At 41.3% G+C, this 27,114-nt stretch overlaps 1 protein-coding gene across 1 annotated transcript; it reads left to right on the forward strand.

Annotated features, from left to right (window-relative positions):
* Nucleotides 1-32: 32 nt before the first annotated feature.
* On the forward strand, nt 33-26,368 carry si:ch1073-416d2.4 (coiled-coil domain-containing protein 42 homolog). Its single transcript, XM_067456266.1, has 9 exons — nt 33-360; nt 649-694; nt 4,261-4,437; nt 10,248-10,405; nt 12,588-12,670; nt 15,705-15,874; nt 17,147-17,257; nt 25,619-25,735; nt 26,144-26,368. The coding sequence occupies exons 1-9, from the start codon at nt 275-277 to the stop codon at nt 26,261-26,263; spliced, it is 1,068 nt and encodes a 355-aa protein (XP_067312367.1). The 5' UTR covers nt 33-274; the 3' UTR covers nt 26,264-26,368.
* Nucleotides 26,369-27,114: the final 746 nt, after the last annotated feature.

The following is a 27,114-nucleotide window of genomic DNA, read 5'->3' on the forward strand; positions in this document are numbered from 1 at the left end:
GCACGAATTAGCAGCGCGGCAGATCTGAAACTACACCGAGAGCGAACACTTCCGCTCAGTTACCATGACTACAGCGGTGCGTCCGTGCCCTTGTTGTGTTTCCGAGCAACAGGAAAAGCGAGTTCAGCGGAACAAAACTAACGTGTTATTAAACCCTGTTTCAGCGCGACTCTGACCGGCTTATCCCGACACCGCTCGCGACTTTGACCGGCTTATCGCGACTCTGACCGGCTTATCCCGACTCTGTCGACCGCGCGTCGGTGTCTGGGCACTCATGGATCCCGCCGCCGTGTCTCTGCCTGCCCTGAGAGTGGAACACAGGAAGAGAAACGTGTTTGTAACGCAATTAGAGGAGCACAGGTAACTTACAGTCACTGTGTGTTTGCTACTGTTATTATAGAGCTCGTGCACTGCAGGGGTCTGTCTGATAATGGTGTGTGTGTGTGTGTGTGTGTGTACTACTGATATAGAGCGCGTGCATTGCAGGGGTTTATCTGATAATGGTGTGTGTGTGTGTGTGTGTGTGTGTGTGTGTGTGTGTGTGTGTGTGTGTGTGTGTGTGTGTGTACTACTGATATATAGCGCGTGCATTCTCGTGCACTGCAAGTTTTTGTCTGATAATGGTGTGTTCTGTTTGTGTCATGACAGAAAGCAGAAGGATGACAACATAAAGCACATCCCTGTAATAACACAGGTGTGTAACACACACACACACACACACACACACACACACACACACACACACACACACACACACACACACACACACACACACACACACTGCACTGTATTAAAGGTGTTCTTGTCTCAGTGTAACGTTAATTATACAGTGAAGCACTGGGTATTAATGTTAATGAACTACATGCACTCACTAAAGGGTTAAGTTTAGGATTAGTTGATCTTGTATTTATGCATAATTTACTGAAATCACTACAGTAAATGGGTCAATGATGTGGGGTGTCAATTCTGCTGTCCAAAGCATGTTCATAAAACTAAAAATACATACATTTTTAAATACACTACATTAGAATCGACTTCCCCCTCTTCATTACTGTGAGGATTCATTATAAATCATTCATCTTTAAGGAGCTATTGAGCTCACAACCCCCAAAATGTAATTCAGGGATAAAATATAAATATGACAATAATAATAATAATACAAGTATTTAAAATCTACTTGGTCATAACTTTATTGATGTTTTCAATGAGACCTGATAATACTAAACTTCTTTATATCTTATGACAGAAAGACTTGACTCTCCAAATTGTGATTTCTCTAATGTCATTTCTGGAGAACAGACATCTGTGACCATTTTGGACCATAATGCATTTCGGTATGTCATGTGACATAATATTGTATCAATAAGAAGACCCAAAACGTGTGTAAAGGCCAGTGAGTGTCTCTCAATGATGATGTTTTGAGCTTTTTGCTCACCGGTGAACTTTAGCAATATCACATGTCTTTCTCATTTATAAGACATTTATAGTGTATTAATATTAATAAACAATCTGTTTGATAGCCGATAGCGCAGATGCTAGTCCTCTTGGAAAAAAACTGGTCGTTTGCTTTATATTTCAACAAAGGCTACGTTTAAATGGCGGCCTTGAAATTAATATATTATTTAGAAAAGTGTATGAGGATGGTTTTTATATTATCCAGTCTAACAATGACACGGGTGATTAATTTAACCCATATGTGTGTGTTATATCACACAGTTCTGTGTTGTGTTGATTTCTGGATAAACAAGTCTTATTTACTTTATTTGAAAACATACAAATTTCCAGCTTTTTCTCAATTTGGTTCTGAATTTTGCATTTTGAGTTATCATCAGCCAAAAATGAGCCCATGTCTCTATGAAATCCCACATTATTCATATTAATTGTGAATAAGATTTCCGAGCACTAATTGTTTGTTGAGCTCCATTTACGCTTTAATTTGCCACCAATGGTAAGGATGTAGTTAATCTCAAAATGTATTGCTGTAACATTATCGTGAGGAAAAACATCAGATTCACCAAACTTGGTTCATTGCATTTTTAAAATGAGTGCACAACACAGTATAGAAAGTTGAACATTTTTTGTTTTATTTTTTCAAATTTTAAATCCGGATCCGTCACTCACCCAAATAAATGTAACGAGGACACACACTGAAACAGGACATCTTTAAAAGGATAGTTCACCAAAAAATGAGTGTGATGTTTATCTGCTGACCCCCAGGGCATCTGAGATGTAGGTGTGTTTGTTTCTTCAGGAGAACACAAATGAAGATTTTTAACTCAGCCATTGCTCGTATAATGCATGTCAATGGGGTGTGTTTCTATGAGAGTAAAAAACACACAGACATACGAATCCATATTAAACCCTGAGGCTCGTGGAGACACATTGATGTCTTAAGACACGAAACGATCGGCTGGAGAAGGTCAAAACCCGGTGGGATCATAGATATATTTACATAGATTCCTCATTTGACAGATCCGTGCAGGCACTTATGAGGCCTCTATCTATATATATATTTTATTAGGGCTGGGACTCGATTAAAAAAATTAATCTAATTAATTAGAGGCTTTGTAATTAATTAATCGAAATTAATCGCATTTTAATCGCATATAAATATTTGACCTGAGAACAATGAGAAGTAATTTTTCACATGGATTTTTAGTATACCATTGAATGATGACTGAATACATAAGCTTAATCAACAAAATATTGTTTATTTATTTCAGTCCAGCAGACCAGTGCAATGTTTGCCATTAAGTTTAGCAAAAGCATATTTGTGATATTTGAGGCTGAATGTGCTGCGGTGATACGCACATTCCTTGTTGTATAGCTTGCACACAACCATGCTCTTGTCGACGCTTCCATTCTTTCGTTTTTTAAAACAAAATGTCCCATCCACGGGGCCAAGCAAAGCGGTCTCATCAGCTTCTTCTTTCATCAGCGCTAGTTTGTGTTCCAGTATAATCGGTCCGTCGAAACTCATTCATTGAAAAACGTTCCGCGGTGCAAAAATAAGTGTGATTAAAATTTTATTTAATTTTTTGCGTAATTAATTAACGTGTTAAAGTCCCGTAATTAATTAATCTTAATTAACGCGTTAAAGTCCCGGTCCTATATATAATCATGCTGGATTTTGACCTTCTTCTGGCGGAAGTAAAAACATACCATAAATACTGTTGTGTTTTTGCAGAAAGCGATCGTTTCGTGTCTAAAGACATCACTGTGTCGTCACGAGCCTCAGGGTTTAATATGGATTCGTATGTCTGTGTGTTTTTTACTCTCATAGAAACACACCCCATTGACATGCATTATACGAGCAACAGTTGAGTTAAAAATCTTCATTTGTGTTCGACTGAAGAAACAAACACACCTACATCTCAGATGCCCTGGGGGTCAGCAGATAAACATCACACTCATTTTTGGGTGAACTATCCCTTTAACTAGAAAAACTGAAGTAGTATTTTCTTTTGAAACATACAGACACACAGACAGACGGGTGTGCTGCGGCTTCAACACACCTCATGTCCAAACGCGCAAAATATCATCAGATTCTGTGTGTGTGTGTGTGTGTGTGTGTGTGTGTCCGGAGGTGTGCTATGGGTCCTGCACACTGTGCAATTTTTCAAAATCCTTTGCTAATGTTGCTTGTCAGACAACATGATTTTTTTTATCCCTGCTGTAATGTCACACTGTAAGATCTCAGTTGTTATTAATGTCAGACTGTACGATCTGAGGTCTCAAAGTGCGCTAAAGACAGACACACACACAAAAACTCGTCTGCAGTTTTATATCATCAATGAATGGTTGACAGTGAGCTGCATTACACGCGGGACTGAAATGCTGGCTACACAGAAATCTCTAGCTCTCGTTTTGGTCAATCAATCAATCAACTTTATTTATATCGTGCTTTTACAATGACGATTGTTTCAAAGCAGCTTCACAGTGCTAAACAGGACAATATTGCAGCAAAATTAGATTTGGCTGTACAGTCGTACTGGAGAAAACAGTGATGTTATCAGCTTATTTTAATTGATCATAGAGCTACAATGCTGGCAGATCAATATTATAGTTTATAGAATTAAATAATATCTAAATAATTATTTGTATTTGTATATTTAGTCGAATAACTCCCCAAATGAGCACTTGATTTTTTTAACTTTTAAAATCAAGTAATCTGTAAAGTAACTAAGTTACTTTTTAAAGGAGTAATCCGTTATCAGTAAGTAACTGTGGTATCACTGGATGTGTGTGTGTGTGCTGCAGGGCTCCAGCGGGCTCCTGGAGACGGGGGTCAACACACTGCAGTCCACACTGGTCCTGAGGAAGCGTGTGGAGGTGGATGAGCTGAGCGCGCAGCTGATGGACAAACGGCAGCAGGTCCACGGCTGTATGAGGATCCTGCGGGAGAGACGAGCTCAGCTGCAGCAGAGACAGGCGGAGGTGACGAGACCGTACTCCTGCTGCTGAGACACCCTTACATGCACACATTCAGTCACGCGTGTCCTAGTGCAGGGGTTTTCAAACTTGATGCCAAGGACCTCCAAATATGAGGAACCTTTATGGGGACCCGTTCCTAAAATACATCTATATATTTGTATGTATAAAAAAAACCTTTTAAACTGTTAGATAAATAGTAAGTGTGACATTGTAAATACAACATTGTTTCCAAACTTAAATTGGCTATACTTAATGTTGTATGTATTAACCTAAAGAAAAACATTTTTAATGAAAATGTACTTGTTTAAGCAACTTTCATAATGTAGGTCTATGTAAGCAGCTTACGTACCGTGTTAAGAACCCTAGTGAGCAAGATAAAGGGGACTATAGTGAGAAAAACTCACTAGAAAGCAATACGAAGCAAACATATATATACGAAGCAAACATATACAAATCTTGAAAGTATACGACAAACAAGGAGATAAACAATTAGAAATTAAACCATTAGATTGTTCGTTAGACTCCATTTTTGCTTTGTCTTTTAATTCTCTGAAATCTTCTGGGGACCCCTTAGAACCTTCAGGAGGACCCCTGGGGGTCCCCAGACCCCAGTTTGAAAACCCCTAGTGTCCTAGTGTACTTCACCATCTGTGGGCCCAGTTACATCACGGACGATAGAGAACAAGATAAAAAAAAAAAGTAAAAGTTGACGAGAAGAAAGTTTGAATTAGTTTTAAAATCTTAAAGGAACTGTATTTAAGAAATGTATTTCAATTAATCATAAAATGGCCCTGATATGTCACTAGACATTAATAAATCATGTTAATTTCAAACACTTATATCACTGACAACAGTAGTCTGGCCAGGATATTGTCATTTAAAAGTTGTTGTTGCAGCCCTCAACTGATGTTGACATGTTATGTTTTGGCCTGAAGCTCCGCCCTCCACCTATCGACCAATCACAAAGTCAGTAGTGTTTCGGCGGGTTGCCAGATCTGCTCTAGTCACCACAGCTGCAGATCTACAAACGTTCTGCTGATCCTGCAACCAATCTGGCAACCTCGAGTCAGGGGGAGGGGGATACACCTGCAGTACCAGTTTTGGCCACAATTTTACATACACTTCCTATAAAGTTTGAGAGTTTTGAAGTCAATACAGTCTATAAGAAATTAGGCTGGATGGATTGATGCTATGTGGTTGCTTGGGTACTCAGAGTGGTTGTTAGGGTGTTGCTATGCGATTGCTAAGGTATGCGGGGTGGTTGATATGCGGTTGCTAGGTTACTTGGGCTGGATGCTAAGGTGTTGCTAATAGGGGTGTGCACGAATATTCGAATAGTCGAATATTCGATCTGTAATTAACATTCGAAAACTAAAATTACTATTCGAATTTTATTTTGTTAATTGGCTGGCAGTAAATGCAGTTGTAGCTGATATCAAGTGGTACCCTCAGGACAGAATGACAGCCAAACATGGATGAGATGAAGGATGTACATTTATTTCCTTTAAAGAAAAACTAGGTTGGAGCAAAATTAGAAAACGCACACACTGGAAGGCCTACTGTCTCACGCCGCACTTCCCCGTCTGCATTCACAGTCAGACTGAGCGCGAACGCATAAAGGGGAAGCGATAACATAGACAGTAAAAGAAATGGACAGAGCTATCCCATTGCCTTCTACGGCGTTAAGTGATGTCAGTATAGGAGCACTCACTTCCTGATGGCTGATTGAACTGCGCAGGCTCAGACTGAGCTTGAGGACGTAGATGTGACGTGAGCCTCCTGTCTGACAGCTGTAGGTCTTCTAGTAGATGTGGAAAGGGAAAGCTGAATCACGTTGTTTAAATATTTTCTCCCGTTGCTTTTGGCTCACTACGAGCTTCTCCCCATTCTTCCCCCTTAACTTTATCAGACTTTATGTCTCCTCTTTATGTCGGTAATTTCTCAACTGTGCGACAGAGTCGCGTTGGTTATGACGCAATCGTTAGCCTATTTTTACAAAAACAGCTTCTACAGGGCGATAGTGTAAGATACAAGGTAATGGAGCCTTTTATGCATTGTCGTGTTTCTTTAGAAATAAACAATGGACAAATGGAGTCTTTAAACGCCTCAGATGTAAAGTTATTCACTGTCAAAGTGACTCAAAAATGAATGGGAGTCAATGGGATGCTAACAGCAGGTGATGGCTTGGTTAGCAATGGCAGCCCCTAGGGGTGGAACGCTTTCCGAGCGCTACCCTGCGTCCCAATTCGCATACTATCCATCCTAAATAGTATTCGAAAATAGAATTAGTATGTCCCAAATCGTAGTATGTTGAAAAGAGTATTCCAAAGATTCCCGGATGGTTTACTATTTCCGGTCCGAATTCACAGTATGGATCGATGGGCACTCTAACGGCTGATATTGCCCACAACCCACTGCGAGTTGGACGAGGATTCGATTAGAACTACAAACGCAGATAAAAAGCGTTAAAAAAAACTACAAACATGACGGGTGTGCGAGTTCGACGGTTAAGTAGAGAAGTTTAGATAAAGGGGTTTGAGTGACCAACTATCAATATTTAACCTGACAAAAATATATTTATTCAGTGTTGTCACATTATATTTCACCTGCAGCAGCATTGAGAACTTTTGAAATGACACGTTTGGCCATTAACTTTTAAATGCATCATTATATTTAAACTGTAAATACATGAGGAGAGTCTCTGCATTAAAGACCCACAAATGGCAGATCAACGAGTGGCTACATTTCTCTCCGATACGGTAGGAGATTAAACTGAATGTGAAGGATTTGAACTGTGACGAATCTGACGATGATTGACAGGGCAGATAAACGGTGACGGGATGCACGTAACTAAGCGACAGAGTCCGTTAAAGATGGCGAAGTAGTATGTCCCGAAGCTTGCATACTTTTCTGCTACACACTCAAAAGTATATACTTTTTCTTCACAAAAAGAGTACATACTTTTAGGACGTAGTATAAGTAGGCGAATTGGGACGCAGCACCAGATTACCCCCTTGAGCGATACCGCATCCTAAGGTGCGCCACTAATTAAGGCCCCACCTACAACAATTGGTAGGAACTCCCGACTGGAACCATTGAAAATTAAACATAAATAACAATGAAAGGGTAACATTAAGTTGTGATGAAGTTAAAACATTTACAAAAATATTTCTTTCAACACAAATAAGGTAAGGTAAAATAAAATAATAAAAGTAGGATGACATAAAATAAAAAGTCACAAGCAACTGGCTACACAGTGAATCCATGAGAAATCCCTCTAAATCTCGCCGTTATAACTCAATCCACTGGGTGGCGTTGTGGAGCAGGTTAATAAGTTAAGTGCATTTGATCACAATGTCGTCGTCTGCCTCGAAATGTTTGGAATTAACGTTACTTCGATGAAAATTGAAAATGCTGTTACAAAATGACAGTAATGAGTTACTTTTGATGAAATCAATTACTGAAACTGAGTTATAATGATATCACCACCACAAACGAGAATCACATGAAATCCAAACACCAGTGGAATGAGCGATCACTGCTCAGGAGTGCAGGTAAGCTCATCTGTAGCTACCCCGAGTGAGAGTGAGATAACTTATGATAGCAAAATGATCTCGAGACAAATGCTTCCTTTAAAGTTCTTTGAGGGTTTATGAACAGAAAACACAAAGTTCTTCACTCAAACTTCACTTAACCGTTATCTTTGTCTCCGCAACGCCTGTCAGTGGCGCATTTTCTCACCCGAGAATAATATCATAATCCAATAATATTATAGTTTCTCTCTACATGAAAATGTGAAACAATACAAAGTAAACACATCAGCCATATCAAACACACACACACACACACACAGGTCGGTAGGCTATAGCCTATTGACGTGTGTGTGTGTGTGTACGTCACGCTAACTGACGCGCTCTGCGCTCGTGCTCCTTGAGCTTATAATGCTTTTGTTCTTTAGGCATTTTTTTACACACTGTTTAATGTTTTAAAAACCTTAAGATATAACGTAAGCGTGTTGTGTACAATGCCTAATCATAAGCTTGTTCAGAAATGGTGACGACATGTTTAGAGAAAAAAAGAAAGAAACATCTCTCTCATTTTCTCAAAATACCTAATTTAAATAAACGAATATTCGAATATTTGATTTTTATGAGCCCAAATATTCGAATTAGGCATGTGCCGATATCAATTTTTTATGTTGCGATTAATTGATGAAGTTTTATCACGATATACGATATTATCACGATATTGAAATAAGTTGCAAAAAAAAGTGTTGCCATAGCATAACAGCTTTAAGAACTATTTTTGTAAGAACAAAAATAACTGAATATTTAAATACAATAATGCAACAAAAATATATACAGCTCTGGAAAAAAAATTAAGAGACCCCTCTTGAGAAATCAATGTTAAGTGGTCTCTTGATTTTTTTCAGAGCTGTAAAAGTAAAATTTTCAAACAGATTAAAGTGCAAAAGAATTAGGCTATAAAGAACAACAGCTAGGCTTACAAATTACAATAAGGGCTCATTAGTTAATGCATTAACTAAGATTGAGCAATAGCTACATTTGGTACAGAAAGTATAATGTATATGTTGGGTATGTTGTAGTCCAGATTAAAACATAAAAATGTTTAAATTTGAAAATAAATAGCCTATTAAGTCTTTAAGTATTAAGTATTTGGTGCTGTGATGAACAACATTGAGATTACAAAAACGAATGGCTGTTTTAAAAACTACACGTGTTTTTGTTTTTTTGTTTGTTTGCGGGTTTCCGGGGTAACCGGCTGCATTCTGCCGTCCATCAGCGCCCTCTGCTGTCACTGAGCGGCACTTCAGCAGCGCGTCTCCTTCACCGGTTCAGTCGTGTGCAAACGCACGTTGGGCTTGTTTATATCTGAGCGCGTGTCCCTCTGACGCAGAATACAGCAGCGTTGAGCATTTATAGGTTGATGGGCAAAGTATTCTTGAGTGCATTATAAAAAAATTATAAATTGTTAATAAATTATTATTTACGATATTTTAAAGTGCCCACGATAACAATATCGTGCATATTCATTATCGTGATAAATCGCATTATCGAAAATCGGCACATGTCTAATTCGAATACAATATTTTGGGAAAATGCCCATCCCTAGTTGCTATGTGGTGGCTTGGGTGTTCTGACTGTTTGCTAGGGTGTTGCTATACGGTTGCTAAGGTACTCTGGGTGGTTGCAAGGGTACTCAGATGGCTGTTAGGGTGTAGCTATGCGGTTGCTAGGGTATTCTGGGTGGTTGTTTGGGTGTTGCTGCACGGTTGCTAAGGTACACAGGGTGGTTGCTAAGGTATTCAGGGTGGTTGCTTTACTGATGGATAGATAGATAGATAGATAGATAGATAGATAGATAGATAGATAGATAGATAGATAGATAGATAGATAGATAGATAGATAGATAGATAGATAGATAGATGGATAGATTTTTGTTTTTTGACAGACAGGACTCCTGCGTCGCCGTGTTGTAGACGCGTGTGTAACAGACTCAGTGTTTACATCTGATTCCTGACAGTTGCCGTTTGAAAAGTGAACCTTCCATCAATGTGAAGAGTTTTGATCGTTATTTTTAGGAAAACCGAAAGTCGGATCCGTCAGAAAAGATATAGCACCGCGAGTCAGAACTGAAGGTCTAAGCCGAGTCTGGAGGAGCTAAAGCTCTAGGAGTCAGACGTTTATTAGCGTTTCAGTAAGTTGGTTCTCCAGCTGTTGGTTTGGGGCTATGGCACCTTAGCTGATGAAACTGGTGATCGATCGTGTGTTTGACATCATGTCTCCTCACAGACAAAACACAGGGCGGCAACATTTCAGAAGTTTGTGGAGGAGAACGAGGTGAAGCGCCGCCGTGCACTGAAGAAGTTCCAGATGGAGCGGCAGCAGAATGAGCTGAAGGAGCAGGAGAAAGCCCAGCTGTCCACACAACTGCAGGACTTACAGCAGAGGTGAAGACCAGAACCAGCTCACACACAACCAGAACCAGCTCACACACAACCAGAACCAGCTCACACACAACCAGAACCAGCTCACACAGAACCAGAACCAGCTCACACATAACCAGAACCAGCTCACACACAACCAGAACCAGTTCACACACAACCAGAACCAGCTCACACACAACCAGAACCAGCTCACACACAACCAGAACCAGTTCACACACAACCAGAACCAGCTCACACACAACCAGAACCAGCTCACACACAACCAGAACCAGCTCACACACAACCAGAACCAGCTCACACATAACCAGAACCAGCTCACACACAACCAGAACCAGTTCACACACAACCAGAACCAGCTCACACACAACCAGAACCAGCTCACACACAACCAGAACCAGTTCACACACAACCAGAACCAGCTCACACACAACCAGAACCAGCTCACACACAACCAGAACCAGCTCACACACAACCAGAACCAGCTCACACACAACCAGAACCAGCTCACACATAACCAGAACCAGCTCAAACATAACCAGAACCAGTTCACACACAACCAGAACCAGCTCACACACAACCAGCTCACACACAACCAGAACCAGCTCACACACAACCAGAACCAGCTCACACACAACCAGAACCAGCTCACACACAACCAGAACCAGCTCACACACAACCAGAATCAGCTGACAAAGAACCAGAACCAGCTCACACACAACCAGAACCAGCTCACACACAACCAGAACCAGCTCACACACAACCAGAACCAGCTCACACACAACCAGAACCAGCTCACACATAACCAGAACCAGCTCACACACAACCAGAACCAGCTCACACACAACCAGCTCACACACAACCAGAACCAGCTCACACACAACCAGAACCAGCTCACACACAACCAGAACCAGCTCACACACAACCAGAATCAGCTCACAAAGAACCAGAACCAGCTCACACACAACCAGAACCAGCTCACACACAACCAGAACCAGCTCACACACAACCAGAACCAGCTCACACATAACCAGAACCAGCTCACACACAACCAGAACCAGCTCACACACAACCAGCTCACACACAACCAGAACCAGCTCACACACAACCAGAACCAGCTCACACACAACCAGAACCAGCTCACACACAACCAGAACCAGCTCACACACAACCAGAACCAGCTCACACACAACCAGAATCAGCTCACAAAGAACCAGAACCAGCTCACACACAACCAGAACCAGCTCACACACAACCAGAACCAGCTCACACACAACCAGAACCAGCTCACACATAACCAGAACCAGCTCACACACAACCAGAACCAGCTCACACACAACCAGCTCACACACAACCAGAACCAGCTCACACACAACCAGAACCAGCTCACACACAACCAGAACCAGCTCACACACAACCAGCTCACACACAACCAGAACCAGCTCACACACAACCAGAATCAGCTCACAAAGAACCAGAACCAGCTCACACACAACCAGAACCAGCTCACACACAACCAGAACCAGCTCACACACAACCAGAACCAGCTCACACATAACCAGAACCAGCTCACACACAACCAGAACCAGCTCACACACAACCAGCTCACACACAACCAGAACCAGCTCACACACACAACCAGAACCAGCTCACACATAACCAGAACCAGCTCACACACAACCAGAACCAGTTTACACAGAACCAGAACCAGCTCACACAGAACCAGAACCAGCTCACACAGACCCAGAACCAGCTCACACAGACCCAGAACCAGCTCACACAGAACCAGAACCAGCTAACACAGACCCAGAACCAGCTCACAAAGAACCAGAACCAGCTCACACACAACCAGAACCAGCTCACACACAACCAGAACCAGCTCACACACAACCAGAACCAGCTCACACACAACCAGAACCAGCTCACACACAACCAGAACCAGCTTACACAGAACCAGAACCAGCTCACACAGACCCAGAACCAGCTCACACAGACCCAGAACCAGCTCACACAGACCCAGAACCAGCTCACACAGAACCAGCTCACACAGACCCAGAACCAGCTCACACAGACCCAGAACCAGCTCACACAAACCAGAACCAGCTCACACAGACCCAGAACCATCTCACACAGAAAAAAACTCATATCTCGACTGATGGCCATTAATCGTGTTCTCTCTGTTCAACAGGCGGCTGTATTTAAAGGAGCGCGTCAACAAATACAAGATATTCGAGGAGTTTCTGATGAAGACGCTTGAGACGCTTCCAGACAGTAAGAACATTTGGACAGATATAAAACACTCCCTGTTTTCTCATCTATAGGCCGTTCGCACAGGAGCCATAACTATATTGATAAAGATACAGCTCACACCACATCTAAACTGATACAGCAATGATGATGCCACTGCAATCGCTTTCAAAAGAGGTTAGTCTCCAGCTGATGGACGATGAAAACACGGACAGCCAATGACGGTCAATGTAAGACCAATTAAAGAGCATTGAAGGGATAAACTGAAGTGGATCATCACTATTCTTTGAATGTAAATGACTAAGCGCACAATCAGTCTTATTACTGACAATAATATCATTTACAACAGATTTTTACAAAACACAGTTTGAATATCTCTGCTCCCAAACACTAGAACATGGAGTTTTGTCCTGTTTTCCAGATTAAATGTCTAAAGATTCATAAATCAAGACACATTTACTGGAGAAGAGAAACAACATGAGATGATTTAATGATTAACACGAGAACAAACATCTGACAATGGGTTCAGAAAAATCAACTCAATTCAAATGAAAGTCATTTTCATACCTAATGACAGAGACTTGAGCAGAAACTCAGAAAACAAGACTTCATTTCTTCATTTTGTTTGGGTAACAAGAGTAAATTTCATTTTGCATCTCCAGTAAATGTTTCTTGAAGCTACACTGTGTAACTTTTTTAGTTTATTCTTAGCTAAAAACACGTAGTTCTTTCAAATATATATGTGCTCATTAATGTATATTTACTTCTTTTAAGTAATAAAGTATTCTGGTAAGTTTATAATATGCCATTGAAAATACATACGGGTGAGGGGTTCGAATGCCGGTCGCCATGTTGCTCCTCCATCTTGAAAGTACAGTAGCCAAAGAGGGACATACCCGTAAATTCAAGCTTCGCTTTTCGCGTTTTAACACTCGATGGCACCGTGTCGAATGTGAAGAGGGAGATTGCCATGTTAATCTTGGACTAAACCGGCCACCGTAGGAGTTAAAATGAAATCAGAATTGAGAGGAACAGAAACTAATATTCACTGGATGGTCATATACCTTTACACCGCTAGATGGGGGAAAATATCACACAGTGGAAAACAAATATCTTGAGGAAGATATTCATATTTTTATTCAATTGCATGCAATTTACTGTAGAGCCCTATGAAATCCATTTTATTCATATTTTTGTTTTCTGTTTTAATTAAATGTTATATGGCAAAAAGCATGTCTAATTAATTCCAATCATGAAACCTAACTTAAAGGTGCACTATGTAGTATTTTTGCAGTAAACTATCCAAAAACCACTAGGCCAGTGTTATATATTTTGTTCAGTTGAGTACTTACAGTATCCCAAATGTTTCCAACTATTTGTTAATTGTGAGAAAATTGCTATTTTACCTAAGGACCGGGACGTGTCAGCATAGCGTTTGAGGGAGTCGTCTGTCAATCGCGTCATATCTGCGCTACCCTCGGTTTTATTCTGCAGAAGAGCTTTTCTCTTAGCAGTGTGAACATGTCACAGCAGCGCCGAGCGAAAGCACAGAGTAACGTGAGAACATCATTTTAAACACACTTAAATGTATCTAATATGATAAACAGAGCTAGCCTAGAAATCTATACGCACCCTAGCGGCAGCAAATATAATCTGCCCGCGAGTGTCGTCTAGCAACTCTCAATACCTTCTGAGCTGTAAACGCCAAATTCTGGTCAGTCCAATCACATTGTGTATAGAGTCGGTGGGCGGGGCCATAATCACGACGGCCGAGTTGCGTTTGTGTGCTTCTAGTAAACACAGGAACTGGCGAACGACGGCGGTCTTTCGAATCAGCTTTGACCGCGACTCTGGAAGACTTGGAGTTAAGCTTTTCTCTGAGAAAAGAACAAAGAACGGCACTGAAGTCATTCTTAAGAAGGGAAGATGTGTTCAGAGTTTAGCTGACCGGATACGGCAAATGTTTAATCTGTCAGCGAGCTCTGCTTCACCTTCGTTGCTCTGGTTGGTATAGTGCTATCCTATCGTGTGCAGAGGGAGTTTGAAAGACAACCGTTTATACGCCCCTCGGATTGAGCCGTCAATGGGGAGTTTCCAGACCAAACATCTTGATGTGTGTCTGGCTTGTCAGGTTAAAACAGAGCTGCATTACCTCAAATCATGAGAAATGCGGAAATGGTGCAGGCGCCTGGCGACTGTGTCCCGTCCCATCATAATAAAAGTCCCGGTGTTCATGAGCCGTGTGTTTGTATAACAATCGCTCCAGCGGCCGTGCTCAGCTCCTCAACAGTCGCTCCTGCTCTGCTTTACACTACAGTAACGTTAATAACCGCATCCATGAACGTGATTTCTGCCCGAGTCCTATTTTCCACCGGCTGTGAGGTGAAGACCACATGTCCCAAGATGCTGCGCTCACACTTGGCGTCATCAAACTACGCCTTTTTTTAGAATAGGCGCCCTCCAGTGGATAGAAAGTTGCATAGTGCACCTTTAACATTAATTTATTAAAAGTTTAACAAAAATACATTTTTAGGGCCCTATGAAATACATTTAATTTTTTCTTAAATTCTGTGTTTTTCATTCTAGGCTGAACCGTCCCTTTAAGCATCTGACCCTTTTGATCTTTTCATCCAAAAGTCGACAAAATCCACAATATTCTGATATAGTTTTTATGAATGGATTCTGCGATTTTCCTGCATCACAGAAATCATAAGCCCCTGATTGAATGCCATGATATTGAATTTAAGACTTTCTGCTCCAATTTAACACATTTTTAAGGCCTTAAATTGTGAAAGGTCAAGAGTTTAAGAGCCGTGGAAACCCTGAATCAGAATCATCCAGCTGTGAAGAGCTCCAGCAGACGACAGACTAGTGCTTATGATAAACACAGGGTTTCCACAGGGCTTATTTGACCTTCCACAATTAAAGGCCTTACAGATGTCTGAATTCTAATTCAAACAGAAAACAAGATTATTTTGCTTACCCCATTGGCAGATTATTTTGCTTATTGCAGAAGGATATGGTCTGGTGTGGACTTGAGTGTCCTCGCTCTGTGCAGATTATTTGGGGTACAGGGCGGAGCATGTGGCGGCGATCCTCAGGCGCTACGAGACTCTGAGCATCAGCCGGCTGGATCTTCTGCAGCAGCTCAACAGCCTGACGGACGAGATGAAGACGAGCCAGACCCAGCTGGAGGCCCTCAGACAGCAGCACAACACTTATAAACTGGTACAGTCATAGCATCACGACATGAACATCACTTTATCAGGTTTTTTAACATTAAATATGAGTTTCCCTAGCCTGCCTACACTGCAAAAATGCTTTTCTTACTTAGTATTTTTGTCTTGTTTCTAGTCTAAACATCTAAACATTCTTAAAACAAGAAGTATTTACTAGACAAGCAAAGGTAATTGTCTTGTTTTGGGGAAAAATAACTCACAATTAAGAGAGTTTTTTCTCACCCCACTGGCAGATTATGTTGCTTATTTTAAAGGTGCACTATGCAACTTTCCGTCCACTGGAGGGCGCCTATTCAAACCAAAGGCGTAGTTTGATGACGCAAAGTGTGAGCGCAGTATCTTGGGACATGTGGTCTTCACCTCACAGGCGGTGGAAAATAGGACTCGGGCAGAAATCATGTTCATGGATGTGGTTATTAACGTCACTGTAGTGTAAAGCAGAGCAGGACCGAGTGTTGAGGAGCTGAGCACGGCCGCTGGAGCGATTGGTTATTAACGTTACTATAGTGAAGCAGAGCAGGACCGAGTGTTATGGACCTGAGCACGGCTGCTGGAGCGATTGTTAAACAAACACCCGCCTCGCGAATACCGGGACTTTTATTATGACGGGACGGGACACATTCGCCGGTCGCCTGCACTGATCAGCTCTTCCGGTTATGATTTTGAGGTAATGGAGCTCTGTTTATCATATTAGATACATTTAAGTGTGTTTAAAATGATGTTATGTCGTTACTCCGTGCGTTCACTTGTTCACACTGCTAAGAGTAAAGCGCTCCTGCCAAATAAAAGCCGAAACCGAGGGTAGCGCAGATATGACGCGATTGACAGGCGACTCCCTCAAACGCTATGCTGACACGTCCCGGTCCTTAGTTAAAATAGCAATTTTCTCACAATTTACAAATAGTTGGAAACATCTGGGATATTGTAGGTACTCAACTGAACAAAATATATAACACTGGCCTAGTGGTTTTTGGATAGTTTACTGCAAAAATACTACATAGTGCACAATTAAGCAAAAACTCTCTTAATTTTGAGTCATTTTTTCCCCAAAACAAGACATTGATATTTACTTGTCTAGTAAATGTTTCTTAATGTAAGAATTTTTAGATACTTAGACTAGAAACAAGACTGAAATACTAAGAAAAGGATTTTTTGCAGTGCATGCTGTGGCTGTTTTTCAGATCAATGAGGCCTATGATCAGTCAGCTCCAACAAACAAAACCTGTGCATATTGAAAGAAAATGTTTCTGTCCTGAGGCAGATGGCGAATCAGGAGCTGTCCGAGCGGCAGTCACAGCTGGATCAGATGAGTGAGAAGAACAAGCAGCTGGAAATGACGCTCCACATGCACATGGGCCAGTCCAGAGAGCAGGTCTGAACCCTCACACCTCATGATTCCTACCTCGCTTAAAGGGTTAGTTCACCAAAAAAAATTAATTCTGTCATTAATTCCTCACCCTAATGTGGTTGGACAGCCGTCAGACCTCCGTTCATCTTCACACACAGATGAAGATATTAGTGTTGAAATCCGATGGCTCAGAAAGGCCTTCATTGACACCAATGTCATTTCCTCTCTCAAGACCCATAAAGGCACTAAAGACGTCGTTACAAAGCCCATCTCACTACAGCGGCTCTACAGTCATTTATGAAGACAACAGAAGAGTTTTTGTGCGCAAAAAAACACTAAATACTGACTTATATAGTGATGGGCTGATTTCAAAACAAAGTTTCGAACCGTTATGAATCAGAGAATCGATTCATGATTCGGATCGCCAAAGTCACGTGATTTCAGCAGTTTGACACGCGGTGCGAATCATGAATCGATTCACTGATTCATAACGGTTTGAAGCTTTGTTTTGAAATCGGCCCATCACTACAGGGAGTGCAGAATTATTAGGCAAGTTGTATTTTTGAGGATTAATTTTATTATTGAACAACAACCATGTTCTCAATGAACACAAAAAACTCATTAATATCAAAGCTGAATATTTTTGGAAGTTTTAGTTTTTAGTTTGAGCTATTTTAGGGGGATATCTGTGTGTGCAGGTGACTATTACTGTGCATAATTATTAGGCAACTTAACAAAAAACAAATTTATACCCATTTCAATTATTTATTTTTACCAGTGAAACCAATAACATCTAAACATTCACAAATATACATTTCTGACATTCAAAAACCAAACAAAAACAAATCAGTGACCAATATAGCCACCTTTCTTTGCAAGGACACTCAAAAGCCTGCCATCCATGGATTCTGTCAGTGTTTTGATCTGTTCACCATCAACATTGCGTGCAGCAGCAACCACAGCCTCCCAGACACTGTTCAGAGAGGTGGACTGTTTTCCCTCCTTGTAAATCGCACATTTGATGATGGACCACAGGTTCTCAATGGGGTTCAGATCAGGTGAACGAGGAGGCCATATCATTAGATTTTCTTCTTTTATACCCTTTCTTGCCAGCCACGCTGTGGAGTACTTGGACGCGTGTGATGGAGCATTGTCCTGCATGAAAATCATGTTTTTCTTGAAGGATGCAGACTTCTTCCTGTACCACTGCTTGAAGAAGGTGTCTTCCAGAAACTGGCAGTAGGACTGGGAGTTGAGCTTGACTCCATCCTCAACCCGAAAAGGCCCCACAAGCTCATCTTTGATGATACCAGCCCAAACCAGTACTCCACCTCCACCTTGCTGGCGTCTGAGTCGGACTGGAGCTCTCTGCCCTTTACCAATCCAGCCACGGGCCCATCCATCTGGCCCATCAAGACTCACTCTCATTTCATCAGTCCATAAAACCTTAGAAAAATCAGTCTTGAGATATTTCTTGGCCCAGTCTTGACGTTTCAGCTTGTGTGTCTTGTTCAGTGGTGGTGGACTTTCTGCCTTTCTTACCTTGGCCATGTCTCTGAGTATTGCACACCTTGTGCTTTTGGGCACTCCAGTGGTGTTGCAGCTCTGAAATATGGCCAAACTGGTGGCAAGTGGCATCTTGGCAGCTGCACGCTTGACTTTTCTCAGTTCACGGGCAGTTATTTTGCGCCTTGAGTTTTCCACACGCTTCTTGCGACCCTGTTGACTATTTTGAATGAAACGCTTGATTGTTCGATGATCACGCTTCAGAAGCTTGGCTATTTTAAGACTGCTGCATCCCTCTGCAATATATCTCACTATTTTTGACTTTTCTGAGCCTGTCAAGTCCTTCTTTTGACCCATTTTGCCAAAGGAAAGGAAGTTGCCTAATAATTATGCACACCTGATATAGGGTGTTGATGTCATTAGACCACACCCCTTCTTGCAAAAACTGCGCACAAAAACTCTTCTGGTGTCTTCATAAATGATTGTAGAGCCGCTGTAGTGAGATGGGCTTTGTAACGACGTCTTTAGTGCCTTTATGGGTCTTGAGAGAGGAAATGACATTGGTGTCAATGAAGGCCTTTCTGAGCCATCGGATTTCAACACTAATATCTTCATCTGTGTGTGAAGATGAACGGAGGTCTGACGGCTGTCCAACCACATTAGGGAGAGGAATTAATGACAGAATTAACATTTCTGGGTGAACGAACCCTTTAATGCATCTGAGATGATTTGACAGATCCCAGATCTTCTAATCGTGATAACTGATCTCTGGCTAATTTAGTTCTTCAAACTAATTTGTGGATTGAATTAATATATCTAGATTAAGTTATCTGAGATCACTGCTCGTGCCTGTGTTCCCTGAAGAGGGCAGATGCATCGATACTCGAAACTACGATCAGCAATGCAGCGATTGGCTGGCGTCAAGACAACGTAATGACATCATATAATTAAAAAAGCCATCTGGCAAAAACCTTGACAAATAAAAAAAAATAACAAAACACAAATTTCTGGACCTTTATAAGGAAACGGCCAAACCAATATAAAAGTTATAAATGATAAATGTTTTTTTTAAACACGATTTACCATTATATTGATGATTTTATAGTATTTGTAGACCCTTTAGATTTTTATTTCAATGTTGTAATTAGCAATTAATTACATTTATATGTCAGTTTGAAGCAGATGTGAAAGCATTAGTTAAAGTTTCTTAAGGGTCAATATCAAATTGTCTGCATCTCCTGCGCTGCATCAAGCCATCCCATAATAAACGTGCACACTGTTGTGAGGAACTGAAAACATCTGACCATTGACCAACACAAACCTGCTCTAAAGTCAATAGCGCAGTGTTTTTTGTGTTATTTAAAGGGTGTGTTAGTAATATAGGTGATGCACGCACGCACTCACGCACACACTCTGCTCATTACACACACAGAGACGCAGCAGCGCGCGCGCGCACACACACACACACACACACACACACACACACACATTTATATACTTTATTTGATTCCACATTACAAGTCATTTCATTAGGGATCAAATGTTTTGAATTATCTGACAGATTAAAACACAGCAGCACATCATCATAGATTATGCAGTTCTAAGGGTAGAGGAAGCATCGCCTCTTCCAGATAAACATGCTTCCTATAGTAGCTGAGACTGAGCAAAACTTTGCCAGCTGTTTGGCCCCTGTTTTAGAAATCCCCCCGATACGAAGTCCACGGGTCGCCAGCCTGTGCACATGACCCAAACTACCAAACACTAACACTATAAGCTGGCATTTATACCCAATGTTCTCAATTATGGATACCAACGACTGATATTTCAGAGTCTTAGAGCAGTAAGAGTCCTCCATAAATAAGTCAAATGCACATGACACTTCAAATAATTTGACTGTTTTGCCATTCTGAGAGATGTTAACAATGTCTGGTGTATTTGCAATTCCTACAAAAGTGTTAGCAGGTGAATTGAACCATTTGCACTGTACAGTAGTGTGTTTAAAAATCTGCTCATCAGCCGTACAGGGAATCTGAGCAGCGATGAGGTCCACGAGTCGGTCATGTCTGGCGGTATATAGTCCTTTCAGTGATGAGCAGCTGTTCATGATGTGGGCGACTGACTCCAGATGTTGAGGAGGGTCGTGCAGCATGCAGAGAGGCGAATGGGTGGAGGGAAACCACAGCGATAAGTTATATCTAGTGGGAAGAACCTGCAGACGTGCTTTTACACAGAAAGTAAGGATCTCCTCACTGATGGTGGCATTACTATAGATGGTGTGTGATACAGAGTGGTCCGCACAGGGCAGTTTTGCCAGCTTTCCCTGGAGCTTAAGGCTGGACCAGTACTCCATATTTTGGGCTCTTTGAGTAGACAGAATAGTCTGTCTCGATGTTCTGGGCTGGAGCAGGTGAACAATGTTATTATGGTGCAGCCTGGCCTCCACGATGACAGATGGGTCCTCTACCACCGCCTCAGAGACCTCTACAGGTGTATAATGTGATGTCCACCTCAGGTCAGTGCCTGTCCTCCAGCAGAGGTCATTCAAATCCGGCCAGTCTGAGGACACACCGAATCCCTGTGCCCTTCCCTCCAGCTTCCCATTGGTCTTTCTCTCAAAGCCCAGGAAGCCATCTTCCCCACCGCATGCCTGCTGCACCCTCCGTCTTTTAAAATCCAGCAGTAAGGATGCTCTGGCCATTTGCCTCACAATAACATGCCACACACACACACACACACACACACACACACACACACACACACACACACACACACACACACACACACACACACAGTCAGCTCATTACACACACAGAGACACAGCAGCACACACACACACATTCTGCTCATTACACACACAGAGACACAGCAGCACACACACACACACACACACATTCTGCTCATTACACACACACACACAGACGCAGCAGCACACACACACACACACACACACACACACACACACACACACACACACACACTCTGCTCATTACACACATAGACATGCAGCAGCACACACACATACACACACACTCCTCATTACACACACAGACATGCAGCAGCACACACACGCACACACACTCTGCTCATTACACACATAGACATGCAGCAGCACACACACATACACACACTGCTCATTACACACACAGACATGCAGCAGCACACACACATACACACACACATACACACACACATACACACACACACACACACACACACACACACACACACACACACACACACACACACACACACACACACACACACACACACACACACATTTAAATATTAAAATAAAAGGATTCCTCTCTGGAGCAGCGTTCAGTCTATCCGCTCGCATGTAAAGAGTGAATCCTCCATGGTGCGAGCACAACTGGCTTTTAAAGAGATGAGACTCTGATTGGTTTATGGCACGTTACGGCCTAAACACACACAAGACTCAATAATAGTCAACAACCCTTTTAGACCATGCGCTGACCGTTTGTCTAATCATTGAGTTTAACTAGCAATCATTCAGACACTCCTTAAGAGCTCCTGCGGCGTGAGCTTCAGACCATGGTCAGATCGTCAGAATGAGCACTGATTTTCACCAAAAAATGATTTGATAATGTCTACGTGTGTATGAATGCGGAACAGCTCCATATAGAGCTATACGAGTAAACAATCTTATATTATTATTACTGACTCTAGAGGTCAGCAGAGACACACAATGTGAGATATTCTGAGCTGAACTTTGAATAAGTTGAAAGAATGTGAAAAATGTGCTTAAATTATATTATTTATTGATTAAATCTAGTAGTTAAACCACTGGTTCTTGAGATAAGGGACAAAACATGTTTTGGATGTTAAAGAAATAAAAACTAATACTGCATTATTAAACGTGGATATTTTTGTAGACAAAGGTCTCAGATAATGAGCCGTGTAAGGGAACAGGCTTATTTCTAAATATTTTAATATTTCTCATACACTTAAAAGCAAGCTAATTTAATTTAACCCATCCAAAAACAGTGTGAAGTCTTATGAAAATATTGGTGTTCAGTACAATTATAACATACATTCTCTGTTTGTTTATTTCTAAATTCCTTAATTCTCCACCCTCATTTTAATATTAAACATATATCACCAATGTTCTCAGGTAGGCTAATGAAGACATATTATAATGTAATTTCACTGATGTTTTAGCATTTTTACACAATAAATTGAAAAAAAGGATAAGATAATTTCTTTCACATTAATGATTGAAAGTGTATAATGATTAAAACACATGAAATGATATTATGCAGACTTTTTGGGAGCACTTGTCAACCATCAGTCCAAACCACTTTAACCGCGTGTTGTCCAGTGTAGTGTTTAGCTGCCTTAATAAACTGATCAAAATGGTAAGATTTACAGCAGCTATTCCACTGCGATGATGGAGTTAACATGCTAAGGCTGTGGCCGCAGACACTTCAATACTGTTTGTTTGAAATATTAAAACATTTATAACTGTGTGCTACTGTGAGATCCACATTGAGTAGGAAATAGAGGTAAAGCTGCCCATGACACTGCCTGATTTATTCAGAATTATAAAACATCCTGACGGAGTTGACACAGAGTGAGGACACAACTTTTTTATTTAAAATATAATGCAAAATTTTACTCTTTGGTTTGATATCTTACATGTCTCCACCTTTCAATGTAACAGTTTTTTTATTTGTTGCATGTTTTACAACGTGAGGACAGGTTACATGTGTTTCCAAATATAAATTGTGCTTTTAAAATAATACTAAAGAAAGTATTTAAAAACATAAGCAATGATTGTCCTGAGTATACAAACTTCCCTTTGATTTTTAAGCATTATTATTGTGTTGATATTCTTACTTTTGAACATAAACAGGGTGTGTTGTTGTTAGAGTGTGTGAGGGACGGATGAGGGTTAAAGTTCGTTCTCAAGTTATGGAGTCTTAAAGGGATAGTTCACCTAAAAACGAGAATGTGATGTTGATCTGCTGACCCCCAGGGCATCAACATGTAGGTGTGTTTGTTTCTTCAGGAGAACACAAATGAAGATTTTTAACTCAACCATTGCTGTGTGTCGGTCATACAATGATGTGAATGGGGAACAGTTCAATGAGAGCAAAAAAAAACACGCTTAGACAACATGAACACAGAGCCCTGTGGTTCATGACGACACACTGATAACTTTAGACACAAAACGATCAGTTTGTGTGAGAAACCGAGCCGTATTTATATCAATTTTTACCTCAAATACAACGCCATATCCAACAGCCTGGAACAAGCTTCACTTCCGGTAAGGTCAACATACACGCACTGGTGTCGTTTACGCCAACGGCAGAAGTAAATCTCTTAAACTATGCCAGATCGTGGATATTGACCTTACCGGAAGTGAAGGGCGTTCCAGGCTGTTGGATATAGCGTTGTATTTGAGGTAAAAAATTATATAAATACGGCTCGATTTCGTTTTGTAGCCTGGTTAAAACCAGAGCATTCTCAGTAGGGTTATGGTCTGGCAAAGCATCGTAGACAAATCATTTCCAACGGGGCGTGTGTGTGTGTGTGTGTGTGTGCCACCAACGGACGATGACGATTGCAAAGCAACGGAGAATCATCTGAGACAACTATTCTCTGTTTATGATTTCGAGGAAGATGTTGCAATGGCCTCTGACGACTTTTGCCGTTGTTGTAAAAGAAATATGATAATAGCTGATAATAGTGTCCACCGCCACTCCATCAATATTTGTGCCAAATTTGGAAAACCCTGATAACATCTCAGAGCGACTGAAACATCTCGGATTGATGGTCGAACAGAAAACATCGAGCTCTGATTGCATTTGCCCCCATTGTAAGGCATTTGTATTGCGATTAGAACACCATTTGCAATATTTAAAAAAATACAATAATTGATGAGTCTTTGGAAAATTGTGTCTCACAAACTTTATTCAAATTCAGTCATTTCAGATGAAGAATATTTTCAGACTGAAGCACTAGTTATTTATTTACATGACTACCATATCTAGTGTGAGGAAATATGCACAGAAAGGCCAGATCAGAGGTGTGTGTGTGTGTGTGTGTGTGTGTGTGTGTGTGTGTGTGTATGATCACACTCCTCATCCTCCTCATCACAGTAGCCGGTGTAATCCACATCTGGGAGCCGAGTGTTGTTCTGTGCTCGGGTTTTAACGAAAAGGAAAAGTTTAAATCGCTCAAAACAGATGCGATAGCTGATTCGAACGAGTGACGTTCACGGCGGCGTCCATCTTAATGTACACAATCTGCTTCACTATCGCTGCGCTGTCGTCATCGTGTAAAGCCCCAACGTTTCTGATTGGTGCTGCGATTTCGACGGATTAGAAATGGTTTGAATGAACTCGTTGCCAGACTACTTGCAGAGCCAAATCTAAAATTGCTGGATATTGTCTGGGTTTTCCCAGGCTAATCGTTTTGTGTCTAAAGTTATCAGTGTCGTCATGAGCCACAGGGCTCTGTGTTCATGTTGTCTAAGCATGTTTTTTTTGCTCTCATAGAATTGTTCCCCATTCACATCATTTTATGACCGACACACAGCAACGGTTGAGTTAAAAATCTTCATTTGTGTTCTCCTGAAGAAACAAACACACCTACATGTTGATGCCCTGGGGGTCAGCAGATAAACATCACAGTTTCATTTTTGGGTGAACTATCCCTTTAACATGTTGCCATTGCACCGCGAGTCTGAATCCCGTCAGCCTCGCTCCCACTTCAGTCGAACTACTGTCACATAAATAATGCAGTGAAAGGAGCGGTTAACGTGCTTGTGGCCATCAGAAGCAGGGCTGGTTTAGTGTCTGTTCTGTTGTGATGGAAAGTCAAAAGCACGCTGATGTCTGATGGTTTGTTTTGTAGGCGGAGGAGGTTGGGAACATCCTGATAGCCGTGAGGAACCTGGGAGAGCAGTGTCACCTGAGCCACTACGGCCCTCTGGACGGCCTGGACACAGCCTCTATGATGGACATGATAAAGGTGCTTCAGTGACCCTTAACCTACACAGCAAAAAATGCTCTTCTTACTCAGTATTTTTGTCTTGTTTCTAGTCTAAATATCTAAAAATTCTTACATTAAGAAACATTTACTAGACAAGTAACAATTTGTGTCTTGTTTTGGGAAAAATCTAGATTATTGTTTTAAGATTATTTTTCTCACCCCATTGGCAGATTATTTATCTTATTTTAAGCAAAAACTCTTAATTTTGAGTTATTTTCCCCAAAACAAGACAATTACTTCTGCTTGTCTAGAAAATACTTCTTGTTTTAAGAATGTTTAGATGTTTGGACTAGAAACAAGACAAAAATACTAAGTAAGAAAAGCATTTTTTGCAGTGTATGGCACAAGCACACACTCGATCAACAGCATGTGTCTGTGTCTTTACAGGAGTTCATGGTGGAGAAGGCAGACCTGGAGAGAAGAGCTACGAGACTCACTAACTCCAGCGATACGACGGTGAAGAAGAGCCGCAGCAGAGCCACAGGGATGATGAAGACGCCGCAGTAGATCTGTGTGTGTGTGTGTGTGTGTGTGTGTGTGTGTGAGAGGGGCTACGCATGACGCTGCTTCACTACAGATGATTGTTTACGCCACAGAATGAAAAATAAATGCGGCAGCTGAGACATTTCCCTTGCAGTTATGAGTTTTATCTCACAATTCTTAGTAGTCAGAATTCAGATTAAAAGTCGTAATATGTTAAACGGTCATAACACACTGTTTCTGTCATTCTCATGTAATCTTGAGTATCTATAGAGTAGTGTTGATCCTTCTTATCTACCAAGAGTCTTTAGTTTACCAGATTTATAAAAGACAGATAAACGATACCGACTCTTTCTGAAAACAGCCGAGTCCGTGGAGGTGTGCAGTGGGCGGAGTTAAAGAGTCACAAGTACACACACATACACACACACGCGCGCGCGCTCCGGAAACACAAACTGCATCCACTGTTCCCTTAACGCTGGGTTATTTGTGAAGCTGAACAAGGAGAACTTTCCCTCACACCAGAAACACACTTTAGTGATATTGTTGATCTCGTGTCTAAAAACACAATGCCAGCGCCGCCGATGGCTCCCGTAACCCAAACGAAACTCATTAATGTGTGTGTGTGTGTGCACTCATCCAAGTGAAGCACCCATATAAGGAGTTTATGATGTCATACAGGGCCAAAAAAACTTGTATTGGCACAGAAATACGTCAAACGTCCGACTCATTTCTCATCATGACTCGTGAGATTCAACTGTTTTACTGTAAATAAGGCAGAATGCGTGAGATAGCATTAGACCACCTTTAAATAGTTTCATTCAAAGGCAGAAACAAGTGTCCATGCTTGACAGAGTCGGTGTGAAACAGTTCAGTTT

This window comes from Pseudorasbora parva, chromosome 10, assembly GCF_024679245.1.
Source record: "Pseudorasbora parva isolate DD20220531a chromosome 10, ASM2467924v1, whole genome shotgun sequence".
NCBI classification, from domain to species: domain Eukaryota; kingdom Metazoa; phylum Chordata; class Actinopteri; order Cypriniformes; family Gobionidae; genus Pseudorasbora; species Pseudorasbora parva.